We start from the raw sequence: 14,473 nt of genomic DNA on the forward strand, positions 1-14,473 counted from the left end.
GATGGAAAAAACACTTTTTTTTCCCGAATAAACAAACAGAGAGACATAAAGGAAAATTGGGCAAAGCATTGACCCATCTGTTTCCAGACAGTCAAACACGCTGTGATGTATGTGGCGCGTATGCAAAGTTGCATGTACTTACAATCAGCGCATGCTCACGACCCATTGTGATGACTGTCTGGTTGATGACCCTCAGCAGAGACACCACAATGTCCTGGATATGCTGAAATGTTTCCCCCTGAAAAAAACAGACAGAGAAAAAGATAGAGGGGAAAAAGATTGAGAGGGATGACAGAGAGGGGTGTAGGTGGAAAACACAGATTGTTAGATTTCCTCAAGTATAATCACAAACAAAACCATCGCCACTCAGGCATAATGTTGGTGCTGCTTCCTGGAACATGTCAGAACTTTTTCTCGACCACATGTTGGAGACTCAGATTTTTGAATCACATTTTGTTTGTTTACCCCCTCCTATCAAATAAAACTCTCCACAGTCCAAAGCTTCACTTTGGTTCTGAATGGATTGATGACTGATCAAATGAAACAGGGAAGAGAATGACGTTTTCTGAATGTTAAATTTAAGGTCCACTCACTTTTCAGAAAATCTTTTCAGAGCGTTCAGTTAATCATCGTCAGTGTGGACATTTGAACCACAAAAGTATCCTGACATGTGATTGTGGATTTTTCTTGGTGACCTGCTTTCATATTCATATCGTCCCCTTTCCCTTTGAAGACATTTTTCTGTCATGTTTCTCTTCCTGCATCTGCCCACAGGGAACGGAAAGGGGTGAGACGTATTTAACAGTCTGTCTGTCTTTTTGCACAGACCAGTCCTGAATCAAACTACTGTTTCCTAAAATATTACAATAACGCTTTGCTCTGAGAGCCTTCACACAGGAAGAAATGTATTTTTGTTGTTTAGTCCATTAAAGGCAAAAGGAAAATACAAACAGCAGACAATATTTGAGACCACGATAACTATCAACACTCAAATTTTGTAATAATTAAATTGAGAACCAAACAATATGTATCACTGGTGATAATTCAGACGACAATATTGTGATGTTTTATATCAAATACCTCAATATCAATATACAATAATATATTTCTGGAAATGAGGTTTAACTTTGAATGGACAACATATTTATGCTATTGTGCTTATCATGTGTGATGATCTGTGAACACAATCAAGAGAAATGGGGCCTGAATAATGACACACACACGCACGCACACACACAATGCGATAATGAACCTGGTGATAAGAAGCTGACTCAGACTTGCCAGAGGGTCGTGAGTCAACTAGTGAAGCATCTGCTACATGAAAACTGATATTAGCATTAGTGCCGCTGGATGCATTTGTGTGTGCATTTTTCCTTTTTTTGTGTGAACCTTTGTTAGAATAATCTGACCCAACTTTACGTGTGTGTGTGCGTGTGTGTTGTGTACCTTGTACACTTGTATGTCCTTGTAAGAGCTGATCAGCAGAGCATGAAAAAGAAGAGGGGAGGTCTAAAAATAACAGAGGTAGGGAACAGGTTCAAAGTTTTAAAGACACCATGCTCTGTGTGTGTGTGTGTGTGTGTGTGTGTGTGTGTGTGTGTGTGTGTGTGTGTGTGTGTGTGTGTGTGTGTGTGTGTGAGTGACTGTGTGTGTGTGACTGTGTGTGACTGTGTGTGTGTGTGTTTGTGTGTGTGTGTGTGTGTGTGCCTGATGGGAGACGATTTAAAGGGCCTGGTGAGAATCAGGTGAGCGTGATTAAACCTCTTTATATGCACTGACTCATGGCCACAGAACACATCAACAAAACAACTGCGTACGTTTGTGTCTTTTCCATCTCAGACGACCTCAAATTCAGAAACACACACACCTAAACGCACACGTTCTACCAGTCAGGCTGAGGCGCAGCTGTTGACTTTAAATACGCCTATGTTTTTCTGGCTCACAGTAGGTATTTTGGTGCTCTGGAAAGAGTTTGTCAGACAGACGTCTCAGAGCAGGAGAATGAGATGTCTTCCCTCTCTCATGCAGAACAGAAACACGCGAGTCGATATTCTGTTTTTTTGATCCAAGCTGTAACTGGGCTGGTTTATTATCTCGACCAGCATCATGATACAAAAAAGAAAAACAGAAAACATTGTTTTGAGGAGGTAAGAAAGCTCTGGTGAGGCACATCTCTTTGTCTTCTTTAATCAGTATCCTCTCTTCATCACTCCGATCCCTGCTGCGCACACAAGTTACTTGTGAATTCATCACAAACTCTCCTACTGACATGGGCATCTGTCTATTGCCTCATCTTCTCTCCCATCTCTGTTTGTCTTTGCGAATCCCTTTCCATAATTTGGAGATATCTGCTGAGTGACAGCTAAATCAGGTACCACCCCGAGAGGAAAAGAGCGATGGGTGAAAAACGGAAAGGAAAGCACACGAGGAGGCGAGACATCTCCCATCACCTCTACTTTTGAGCTTTTCTTACTTTCTGCACCTTTTTTCTTTCATCCATCCAGATTTCAGACTTTCCCCCTAACTACTCCTTTTGTTTGTTATAAAATCCCTCCACCTTTCTTTTTTATTAAGCAAACTTGTTCCCCTCTGTCTGTTCAGCTGTAAAATCTGTTAAATCTAAATGGACACTTATCCATTCCCTTTTTTTTTTTTCATCCTTGCATGGCCATGAACAGTTTTCATGCCTCTTGACTTTTCTGCTCTTCTCTTTTTCTCTGAATAGTTTCAAAAACTAATCCTGCATAGATTGCTTTTTGAGCCAGATAACACATCAGTGTGTTTGAGGGGCTATGCATTGGCAAACAACTGTTTCCGGATTGCAGTACAAAGAACAAGGACTATGTAGGGCTGCTGCAATCATCAACCATCATCATCATGAGATTAAGAATTAGGAATCACTCGATAGTCTGAGGTCCAAACAGTGCAAGGGTCATGATGTGAAAGGAAAGGTGTTTTAATTCAGAAATATCAGGTGTGACAGTCATTTAAATATTTTCAAACATGCGTGTATTACTCGTAATACTCACAGTTTTGCGAGAGATGGACATGCAGTTTGCAAGTGGCAAAAGTGTATGATCTGAGTAGTTCACATTAAACACTACTTTTTAGAGCGGATTGTAAAATGATGTCCATTGGTATAATATGTATGACATCAGCAGCCGGGCAACTCGTGTACCAACATTTTCAGACTTCCCTAGTTGTTTTCCAGACTTGAGGTGGAATTCATGTGAATTTTCCGAGCCTGGAAATTTTTTTCCGATTATTCAGAGAACACGTGAATGCTGTATATGACATTATGGTTTTCACAACAGCATTTGAGCTTACCACCCTGAGCATGACGTCAGAGGAAAATGGCCACCATGTGAACATGGTGAATATATAACGTTGGAACTTAGACATTGGTGCTCCTGTAGTTTGATAGCAAACCTGCATTAGTTTAGGTTTTGCAGTCTGCACATGTTTGTACCCGTCATGTCCTTTTGATAGTCTGTCACTGCCTGCTTTTGTATTCATACCTCAACTGACGCAAACATGTCACATCATATTCACCCAACTCCATTCTCTAACTCTCTCTTCTCTTGGCTCATGCTTCATTAGTACTACTGTATCCCAATAAATAGAGCTGAAATAAAACCATACTTTCACTTCAAAGACTCAGCAGGCTGTCAACAACCTGCCATGGCAAATAAAAAGCCCATGGCTGGACACTGGTGTTGTATTTGTTGTGTGCGTATTAAAGCTGTTTAGTTAGAGGGGTAACTGGATTTTGTTTCAAAAGACTAACATGAAGCAACATGCTTGAAACAAAAACAATTCATTTCTAATTGGCCAAGACCTGCTTCATTGCACGACTGTGGGACTGTAAACCAAATTGCTCCAGGCTATAGTCACAGCATTGTTGAGGAGAAAAAGTTACACTGGACTGCTACAGAGCTCAGGGGTATTTCAAAATGAATTCCATGATCCTTAACGATACAGGATATGCCTTTTAATTTGTGGGCCAATTAATTTTTAATCTCATATAATGTAATAATGCTTTTTAAAGAAGGAGGTATTGTGTTGTTTCAGACCAATTGATGCTTGACAGTTCAGTCACTCACCAGTTTCTGTTTACAGGTTTGCCTCAACTGAAAACATCTGGTGTTCATTAGTATCTTGTTTTTTTGACAATTTATTTTTTTGTAGACAAACTCTAAACTGCCGTGGCTACTCCTTGCTCCTGGCATCAGGATGAGTCACTTGTGCCCTGTATGATGCCTTAGGGTCTGATTTTGTTTCCCACTGACTCTTCATTATGTCTGTGCAGAGACCTCTTAATGACAGAATCTAGATAGACATGAAAAGATAAATGAAGTGACAATGTTGACAGGGAAAGAAAGAAGAAATTGATATCTTGCCTCGGGCAGAGGCTGTGTGATTAAGTCATTGAGTGCTATTAAAGATACAAGAAAAATGGGCACACTCCAGTTCATAAAGTTATTGTAACCAGAATTAGATCTCACATATCTGAAACAATCTTGCAGGATGATAAACAGGAGCCGACAGAAACTCTGTGTTTGAATAAAAGCATTGCCGTATGTCTCACCACACTGTCCCTGCTGAGGACCTCCAGAATGTTGTTGAGCAGCTCCAGACTATTTCTCCTCTCGTCATGAGGCCCGTCAGCCATACTGACCAGTGCCCCGCTCAACTCCCGCAGCATCATGGGCAGCAACACATCGCGGCACTCTGAAGAAGCAAAAACACACATGGTCAAAGATTTAACAAGCAGACACAAGGTCAAAGATTTAACATCAGACACACAATAATACAGCAGGCAGATATATATATTTTTGCTAAGAAAAAAAAATTGTGAGACGGTGGGTGACTATTAGCTGCTTTCATAAGACCTCACTTTGACGGAGGCGATCTAAGGCAGGCAAGTTCTGCGATGAGCGAAGACGGAGCCTAATTCAGAAGGAGAATCTGTGAAGGAGAACCTTGGAGAACCGCTGCAGAGCTGCTAGAACCGGACAAAGTACCATTGTTCCAAAGTGTCAGTTTGTCTCAAAGAGTGCTTTACCGTTCCATAAATCCTTTATGGATGTTAATTGTTCACAGATCTTCTCTTGGAGTTTACAATGTCATTCTGGGAATAAGAAAATCACTCAAGAACTATTGTATCGAATGCACTGTAAGGTAAAAAGCAGACCTGAGTGAAGTAGATGATGTGCAATTTTAGCACTTTTCATTAAAGCAGTGACCGTCACAATTTTCTGAAATCTACTGGTCTAATAATATTCATGAGTGGATCTTTTCTTCGCAATTTCTTTGGATTTTTTTGATGTGTCATTAATCTTCCAAAAGTTATTTCCTATTCAGCAGTTAAATTCAGATTGGAAGAGTGCGATCCATACTAGGCATATAATGAAACAATGTGCTCCATGCACATGGTGCCTATTAGTGATTATAATGATTATAATATCATTATATGGAATACTTGGGGAGGGAGATCCTACGATAATAAAAAAAAACATTCAACGGATGTAATAACCGGGGTTTGGACAATGAACGGTATGTAAAAAATGTAATGAATGAATTAAAGATGTGACTCAGTAGTTAAATAGAATGACTAAGAACTTTAAAAGAGTTCTGTTTGGAATTGTATTCCCAAAGTACAACATTAACTTTCAGACTGATGAATGAGTTTCAGTGCCTGAAAAATACTTTCAAAAACAGCATTTACTGAATTTGAATTTTTGAAATAGCCTATATGAAATATTTTTGTGCCAAAAAGCAAATTTTCTTATGGGGCTGAAAAAAAAAATCAGGGCTGAATTTAGGCTTCTGAAACCATGTAAAATTCCTTTGAGGATTTAGTGAAAGGTTGACCACACACGCTGTGAGAGAAAATTCACATCACTGATATTTATGGAGGCCTAAAATACCAGACACAGCTACAGTCCAAGTTAAATTGATTCGCCCCTGTTAAGGACTCCCTGGAAAAAGAGATTTTGTATTTCGATGCAACCTTCCTGGTTAAATAAAGGATAATGAAGCTGTAAACATTACATTTACTGTACCTCCACACCAATTCAAATGATTTACGTGTGTAGAGCAGGCTTCCCACAACAGCAGATGTAATTCTATAAAAAGTTTCTAATGCTAATGTTTGTTAGAAGATAAAAATACAATTTTGGATTATGGATCACACTCAAGGTCACATGTTTAACTGTCAATACAAATCATGTACTATCTTGCACTTAAATATTAAGTGATCATTCTTATTTTTTCCACTTGACTACCTTGACCTCTCCCTTTTTTTTATCTTTGCCACCATCCCCCAAACACACACACACACACACACACACCTCCCCCATCTCCGTCACCCCACCCCTCTCTTGTAGCCGCAGGTAGACAGAGTCCATTAAAAGCTCGTTTGGCCTGATGCTCGTTAGTTGCATTATTAACTGATCCAAGCCTCCACGCCTGCTGAGTTGACCCTCATCACAACAGTCACTCCATCCCACCAGCATGCCACCAGAGGAATCAGATGAGTCACTGAAGGTCCTCAATGACTCAGTCACACGGAGGGAGGAGGAGGCCAAAGAGACGTGGACAGGTAGCGCAAATCTAATGGGAGGAGGGAGAGGTTTAAAGGAGATGCTGGGAAGGATTGGATGACAACAAAAAGTTGTACCTTAGTGTCATGCCAATGAAACATAACACAATGCATTATGTTCAATTTCAAAACACAAATTAAACACAATGAACGAGGTGAGATGACAGGCCTGTGCCCAAGAGAATGGTGTTTTGGAAACTGCCAGCTTTGTATTTTAGTGGAAGCCCCACTAAACCTGTTTAATCCATCAAAGCAGAAACTCATCATCTTTTTTCCTCTCAGATAGAGCAAACAATGGGTTGTGTTTTATTGCGGTATTTTTGTGTGCACAAGCTCAAGAAATTAATCCATCTGCCTTCCGGGAGCGTGATGTACCATTAAAACTGTGGAGAGCTCCATTCCCTGGTGAAATGACCCCGAAGCCACCTGCTTCTTTATTTCTATTGATCTAAGAAATAAACCCCTCCGATACTTCTTGGTGCAACATGTTCAGGGGTGGAGGAAGTGAAATAGAGAGCAGATGGGGGGTGTTGAAAGGGTATCTTTTTGTGTAATAAACTATGTGCGTTTTGTTTTTCCTGTGTCAGGAGCCCGGCATAATGAAAAAAATAACCATAATAGCAACATTCAAGGTCTGTGCCACACTGACCTCATGTGAATGTGGAGGCAGGTGGAATAAAACATGAAACTCATTGCATTACTGCACATGAATAGTGTGTAGTATTAAATAATATAAAAGACATCGCAGGCATCTCTCCTTCCCATGTGGAGTTTTATATTTTAATATACATATGTTAAGTCTTATGTAACTTGCAGTTTCTTTGTATGTATTCTTCTACTGTGCATATCTTATATTACTCACTTGCTCGGTCAATGGTCAAAAAAGCTCCAAATAGAAATTGAAATTGAAACGTTCTTCTTGGAGCCCGTGTATGCAGTTATATATCACCTTTAGTTTATTCAGCTACTTCTCAGCTTATAATTCAGACACAAACAGGAAACCATGAGCATCCTAATTGCTCGCTCATCTCTGGACCTCTTCTACTTTGACAGATCTGTGTTGCCTTTTTTGATCTTACTTAGGTCCGCGCCCCAACCCCCACCCCACCCTTAAAATCACCTTCGAGCATCAATAATGATGAAGTACAGACGGCCTTCGTGATGGCTTTGCCTCCTTCAGATTCTGCAGCTGAGTCTTAAGTCACTGATGTGGAACACCGCCTTTAACTTAACAGATATTTCTCTTTGCCTTACATAGAACAAAGTCAAGAATGTTAATATCTGCTGCTTCGGCCTGAGAGGTGGCCTTCACAGAGACTCCTTTGAGCTGCACCATTGTCCTGGGGGCTTTCAGTCTTGTAAGAACACCAGCTACAAGGGTGTGCTGCAGGTTTAGGTCGTTCTTTAACAGGGCATTTGAAATCAGTGCTATTTCAAGGACTTCCTGCTCAAGGGCATTGCACTGTAGATTAACCGTACACGTGCGAAAAAATACCTTGCACAAAAATTATTGGGTTATCCTTTTTTTCTGAAAACAAAAGATGCCTCCTCACAGTATGTCAAATCAAATATGATGGATGCTTGCTGCGTTTCTTCTTGGACTTTTTAAAACAGATATTTTAAGAGCACATACTGCGAGGAAGAGCCTATTTCCTATTTATTGACCCTCTACATATCCTTCCACAACCTCAATCTTGATTCACATGTCTTGTCTCATCCACTTACATAAAAATTATAATATATAAGAAAAAAAAAAAAACGATCCAGCCAATTGAAATCTGCATTTTTCCAGTTGATGCTTTCTACTCACATTTGAAAAAGTTTGATATGAACAATTAAATTCGCAAGATGCTGGAAAAGACGCAGCCTGGCATACACACACCAAAATGTGCCCCAGTGGTGCCACTTCCCTATGTGCACGTGTGCTTGTAGGTACAGTCCCACTTGCCTGAGTGACTCAGTTGCATGTGGTTTGTAACCGCCGGCGGTGCAACAATGCAGTAAATCAATTCAGCCATGCAGTGGAAGAAAGCTTTGCCAGCGGGCACTGACAGACGAAGGGAAATCAAGGTCTTGGGGCAAACATCAGGATGCAGTTTAAGTTTTCTTCTTCTAGCTTCGACTGTGTGCAGACTTGTGCATAGAAAGAGACGTACACACAGGTGACGCACACCAAACAGCATGTTCAAAACTCATGCCAACAGAGTTTCAAGGTCTCATCTATATTTGTTCAAAATGTCTATTTATTCTAGGAGTAATCTCAGCCTTTGGTAATTATGAACAATGTGTGTCTTCGTGCCCAAGCGTGAATTGTCCCTTCTTGTTTCTGACTGTGGCGTTTCAACGCTGTTTGATGTGCAAGAGCTTGAATCTCTTTGTGCCTGTGTGAGGGTGTGGTTATGTGTTTGGCTTACCAAGTTTGTGAGAGCAGAGAGCCGCCAGTGCTGGCAGGCCACCATGGAGAGCAGCTTTGATGGCTCAGCAGCCAGCTCATCCCTTCTCCCGTCCATTTTTTTTTTCATTTGACAGCCAAGCACAATAAACTATAGCACATGATAATGAGATGCAGTCTAAATTTCTAAGAGTCATATAAATCTGAGGGCATCTTCCTCTCTCTCTCTCTTTCTGACTTTGGTTGCCGTCCCTTGCTTTGGTGAATCTAGAGTGATAGAAAAGACGATAATGAAGAGGATTGGAGGCGCAAAGACAAGTAAATCTCCTGAGTCGAGAGGGGGTTGGGACCGGGCCAACTGTCTTCCTGCTTGGTGACAACTAAATGTCTCTCTCAGCAGCTTTTTCATTTGTCCATGTCACAGTGGGTGTCTCCTCTCATCCACTCTCACTCCATCTTTCATTTATCTTCCTCCCTACTTGTTCACTTTTTCCCTTGCTCCATCCTTCAAACCCCATTTGAAATTTAAAGCCCCATATTTTCTATTTATATTTTGGTTGTGCCCGTCTGTCCACACCTCCCTCTCTCTCTCTCTCTCTCTCTCTCTCTCTCTCTCTCTCTCTCTCTCTCTCTCTCTCTCTCTCTCTCTCTCTCTCTCTCTCTCTCTCTCTCTCTCTCTCTCTCTCTCTCTCTCTCTCTCTCTCTCTCTCTCTCTCTCTCTCTCTCTCTCTCTCTCTCTCTCTCTCTCTCTCTTCCTTTTTAATCGCTGGGTCAAACTGGTGTGGTGGTAAAATATATTTGACATGTATGATTTGTAAAAGCAAGAAAGCTGTCTGAAAATGTTTTAGAAGGATAATAATATTTCTCATAGAAGTGCATAAAATTGTCTTGTGCCCAAGTGGATGAGTGCTTTCCTGAAAGTACAGGCCAATAAGTTACAGATGAGGTGCACTAGTGAATAATGGTGATATACAATGGCAATGATGTTTGAAAGTACATTTTTTACAGTGAGTTTTCCTGTGATGCTGATAAGACCTGGCACAGAACAAATACTGTCAGCAAAACCAAAGTAAACACACTCACAGTAAAAGCTGCTTGTCTACCAATACACACACACAGACACATTGGCCAAAACTTACTATAACAAGAAACTAGGACAAATATAAATGAATTAGACCCATGCTAAAAATATGCAGGCCTAATTTAAGATTTATGTATTTTGATTGCATATACAATTCCCATCGATTTGGACTACAGAGATTCAACATGAAAAAATGTATTAACTTACTGTGATTTTAGTTTTATCAACCTATTTCTCACGAATGTGAAAGAAATTTGATTAATATATACATATGTACATATGGTTATCATGTATTAAAAACACATTTGGTTGATTAGAACTATTACATAAATATATGTTAAATCTGTGTAATCCATATGGATGGAAATTTCATATGCATTTGGATTACATGAATCCTAAATATTAGGGTTAGTGTTAGTATATATTTTGTGAGAATGTTTCACATATAACATGAGACTATTATATTGTTTTCAGATGCCACTCTTATTTATTACCCCCCAAACAAACAGTATGTAAATTAGTATTATTATGTTTCCTTTTTCTTTCCACGTTTTAGTCACTCTCTGAGTAATCCACTAATTACCTCCTCCTTCTCTGCTCTGTCTCACATATGACTATTAAGTTGATTAAGCAAAGCGTCTGTTGTGAGAAATAATTGGTACAGTGTTTTGATCAATTTAACCAAGGCAGATCAATGGCCAAATAATTATTTATGGTGAGCCGCAGCACGGTGCTTTGACTGATGGGCAGACTTATTCCCAATGTCCCCTAATAAGACAGTCAAGCATCACAAAGATGTTGGATCTGGTTGAGCCCATATCTGATCTCAGCTTTTAAAATCTTTTTGTCTTTGTTCAGATTGAATAATCTCTGAATCTTTATTCTCATGGTATTAAAATATTATCTCCAATCTATTATTACCGATGCAGTAATTTGTTGTAATATCTACAATGCCAGACATTTCAGCTGTTTGAGTATAATGACCCAGTCCCACAGGCGATCATTAGAAATCGGTTTCACAAAGCTCTGCAGTGGACGGCCAGCTCCTAACAACACCGAGCTGTTCTGTCACGTTGCTCCTGTGCCCATACGTTAAAGCTTCTGTACCAAACAAATGAATGTGTTAAAGTGTGTACATTGACCATTGTGTCCCCGTCCTTGTCTGCATTCATTTCCCCATGAGCTCAGTCAGACACAAGCATGGATCGGACTATAAATGAGGTGGAGGGAGATTGTGAGACAGAGGCATTTCCCAAAATGATTAAACTCCATTCACTTTGGTCCATTAGTCTCATCCGTCCCTCTTCTCTTCCACCCTTTCATCTACAACCTCCCAAACTACATCTCTGACACTGAATGACAGCAACAACCTCTCTCTATCGGTCTCTCTCTGTTTCAATTTTTTTTCAATTTCAATACGCTTTGTTGGTTAGACATTCACATGTGTTGCCAAGGCACAATTACAATGGTAAAGACAACTAAGGAATCAAATTAACAACAGTGTGAAAAGCAATAATTGATAACATAATAAAATAATTAATGGAATGGATAGACAAAATGAAATATACATTATCGGTAATGTATGGATTTGAGATCTCTCTCTGTCTCTCTATCTCTCTCATTAACTTTCTAGAACGATCATCTCATAGCTCGACAGTAAGCACAGTCATTTAAGGTTAGCCTGATAAACAACAGTCAAAAATAAGTTGTGGCGCACACTCACACTCACACACTGTCTAGGACCAAATTCAAATTCATAATCCTCTGACAGGTATAGCAAGCAGTTTATGCTGGGTGTTCGTGAGCAGGATCTCACTGCATTTACAGTAAAGCGTGACATGAACCATAATGTGATGTAACAAAACCTAATGTAATGTAACTCCTCGTAAAAAAGAGAAGCAGAGAGGAGATGAGAATTTTCAGATGGCTTGAGGGTACGCGTCAGTTATTTATTTATTTTTAAATGTACGTCATAAAAACATTCTCTTAATATGTCACTATAACATAGAATATAGCACATGGACACTCACTGGATCACTAAGCACTGTTTTACACACACATGCTCACTCACACAAACACCGTCAGATGCCGTAAAGATGCCGGCTTTGACATTATCACTCAACCAGCTGCTTTGATAATGGCTGGAAAAAAATGCATAACAATAAATGCAGGTCACTTGTGGCGCATGCAAACACTTCCTTACTCTCAGGGCAAGCCTGACACATATCACATAAAATATGCACACTACTTAAGTCATTGGCTGTCCATCTGCTCTTACAGAAAATGTAGTGTAAGTAAGATATTAACGCGGCCTAAACATATACTTGAGACCACATGGAGTCAAGGAGTTCTATCTTTAATCAAAGTCTATATCTTTGTCATTTAAAGCTCTATAATAGCCAGATGTAGAAAACCATATTCATTATAACTGGGGCCTAAAGTGACCCGTCACTAATGCTGATTGGTAGAGAGGGTGTGGACTACAGAGATCACTCAGCGCTGATTAAATCCTGACGGTAATAACTGTACAGTACATCACTCTTCCATAATGATCAAGCACCGACATGCATTTGTTAAGTAATTACAGCAGGAGGATATATAGACACGGGTGTGAACAATGTCAATAATACTGTATAAAGTGTTGCAGTAAAATGCAAGCAATTTAAGTAATGAGATTTCTGCTGTTTATATGCAGTGGTGCCATAAGTCTGAAAGAAAAGTTACACCAACGATCGCACAGCTTTTTGGATTGTCTTCCTTATGGGTAATTGCTATGCCATATTCTACACACACCTCCCTGTAACAGTTAATCGTACAAGAGCATTGCATTAAAACACTTGGGGTTTCCTTTAATCAGTTTACTCTGCGGGCTACTACAAGATGGCTAACATGACAGCAATCTTTTCTCCAGCTGTACAGATGGACGAGTGGAAATGTCGGCAGACTGAGAAGAGGGTTAGTGGATTGACTTTGACCAGCTTTGGGAAATGAGTGGGCAAACAAAATGACAGACTCATCCCTCTGGCCCATTGCTCTTTGCTCTCCCTGACCTCTCGTTCTTTTTTTTTCCTCATCAGGGTTGATGCTCTCAATCTGTCACAGTGATTGCCTGATGGCAGTATAATTTGCCTAAATTAAGCCATAATGCGCAACATAAATTTAATTTAGTCTCAAAAACAGATTATCCCATGTGACAGGATGCACATGTGTATCTGTGCATGTGCGCCAGCTCATGTGTGTGTGTGTGTGTGTTTTGTGTGTGTGTACAGTATGTGCTTGCCAAGACCCTTAATCCCAGGAGCGTATGCAGAACAAATCAGAGTATTTTTGAGTTAAAGGGGAAAAAATCAAATCCCTTCAAACACTGCCCATGGGTGCCACCAGTTGCGAAAAACAAACCATGCTGGACATGAACACACACACACACACACACACATTTCGAATCAAAGTTGGGAAAAAAAATTGCAGGCAAGCAAATAAGAAATCAGTAATTATTAGAAGGTTGCGGCGAACAGGAAAGTCGTCCGCCTTAATTTAGAAGAACTGAGAGTTGCAGCAGACCTGCAGTTTTTTTTCAGAAATATGGAGCAAAAAACTGAATGCTGCTTCTCCATGTTTAATTGTGACTCTAGGGACAGACAGCAGACCTGTCCCAGAAGACCGGAGCGGTCTGAAGGGTTCACGACGTAGCTGCAGATCAGAAACCTTTTTTGGCCCTAAACCATTCAGTGCTTTATAAACAGCAGTATTCTGAAGTCAGTTCTACACCTGGAAGAAGAGACATCTTAACAATTTGTAGAAGATCTGAGCTACGGAATTAGAAAACTTTTTGTAAAAGCACGCTGGCAGAATATCAAGGCAGCAGCAGCAGGAGGATTTCGGATGCTGTATAATGTTTTTCTGGTTGATAGAATCAAATTGTGTCATGCTTCATGAGTCAATTTCAAGTGGACACGGGCAACACAAACTGATTGTTTGATTATCTTTTTGAATTTTGTCAGTGAACAAGTGAACAACAGTACATTTCAAGTATAACTACAGATGTCGCCAAATCAGACAGAAATCTTTGGTCTTTGCTGATTTTGACCAAAATATACCCCTTTTTCTTAGGGAGGAGCAGATTCATGATTTAATGTTCTCATGCAGCCTAAAGTTCTTGAGTTATATTTTAGGAGTCTAAGTGGATGGTTTAAAGCACATGGAGTGAATGCATTTAGGGCGTGTCCAAATCCACTTTTGTTAGTTTAATGGTGTAAAAATGACGCCAGGTGCATGGTTAAAAAGGGTTGTACTTAGTCTTATAATTAATCATTGGTGTGTTTTGGGTGAAACATGGAATAAAACAGTCAGTGCGTGCTATCTCCCATTCTTTTTAAAAGTCAGCTGCACTTGCAGC

General features: G+C 40.0%; 1 protein-coding gene across 1 annotated transcript in view; it reads right to left on the reverse strand.

Moving 5' to 3' along the window:
* Positions 1–14,473, reverse strand: part of LOC118319239 (dedicator of cytokinesis protein 2) — an 83,265-nt gene that overhangs the window by 43,942 nt on the left and 24,850 nt on the right. The window contains exons 25-26 of the mRNA XM_035649478.2: positions 4,589–4,731; positions 143–238 (exon numbers count right to left, since the gene is read on the reverse strand). Of these exons, the coding sequence (XP_035505371.2) occupies positions 143–238; positions 4,589–4,731 (239 nt within the window). The remainder of the gene's footprint in view (positions 1–142; positions 239–4,588; positions 4,732–14,473) is intronic.

Source organism: Scophthalmus maximus, chromosome 9 (assembly GCF_022379125.1).
Source record: "Scophthalmus maximus strain ysfricsl-2021 chromosome 9, ASM2237912v1, whole genome shotgun sequence".
Classification (NCBI taxonomy): domain Eukaryota; kingdom Metazoa; phylum Chordata; class Actinopteri; order Pleuronectiformes; family Scophthalmidae; genus Scophthalmus; species Scophthalmus maximus.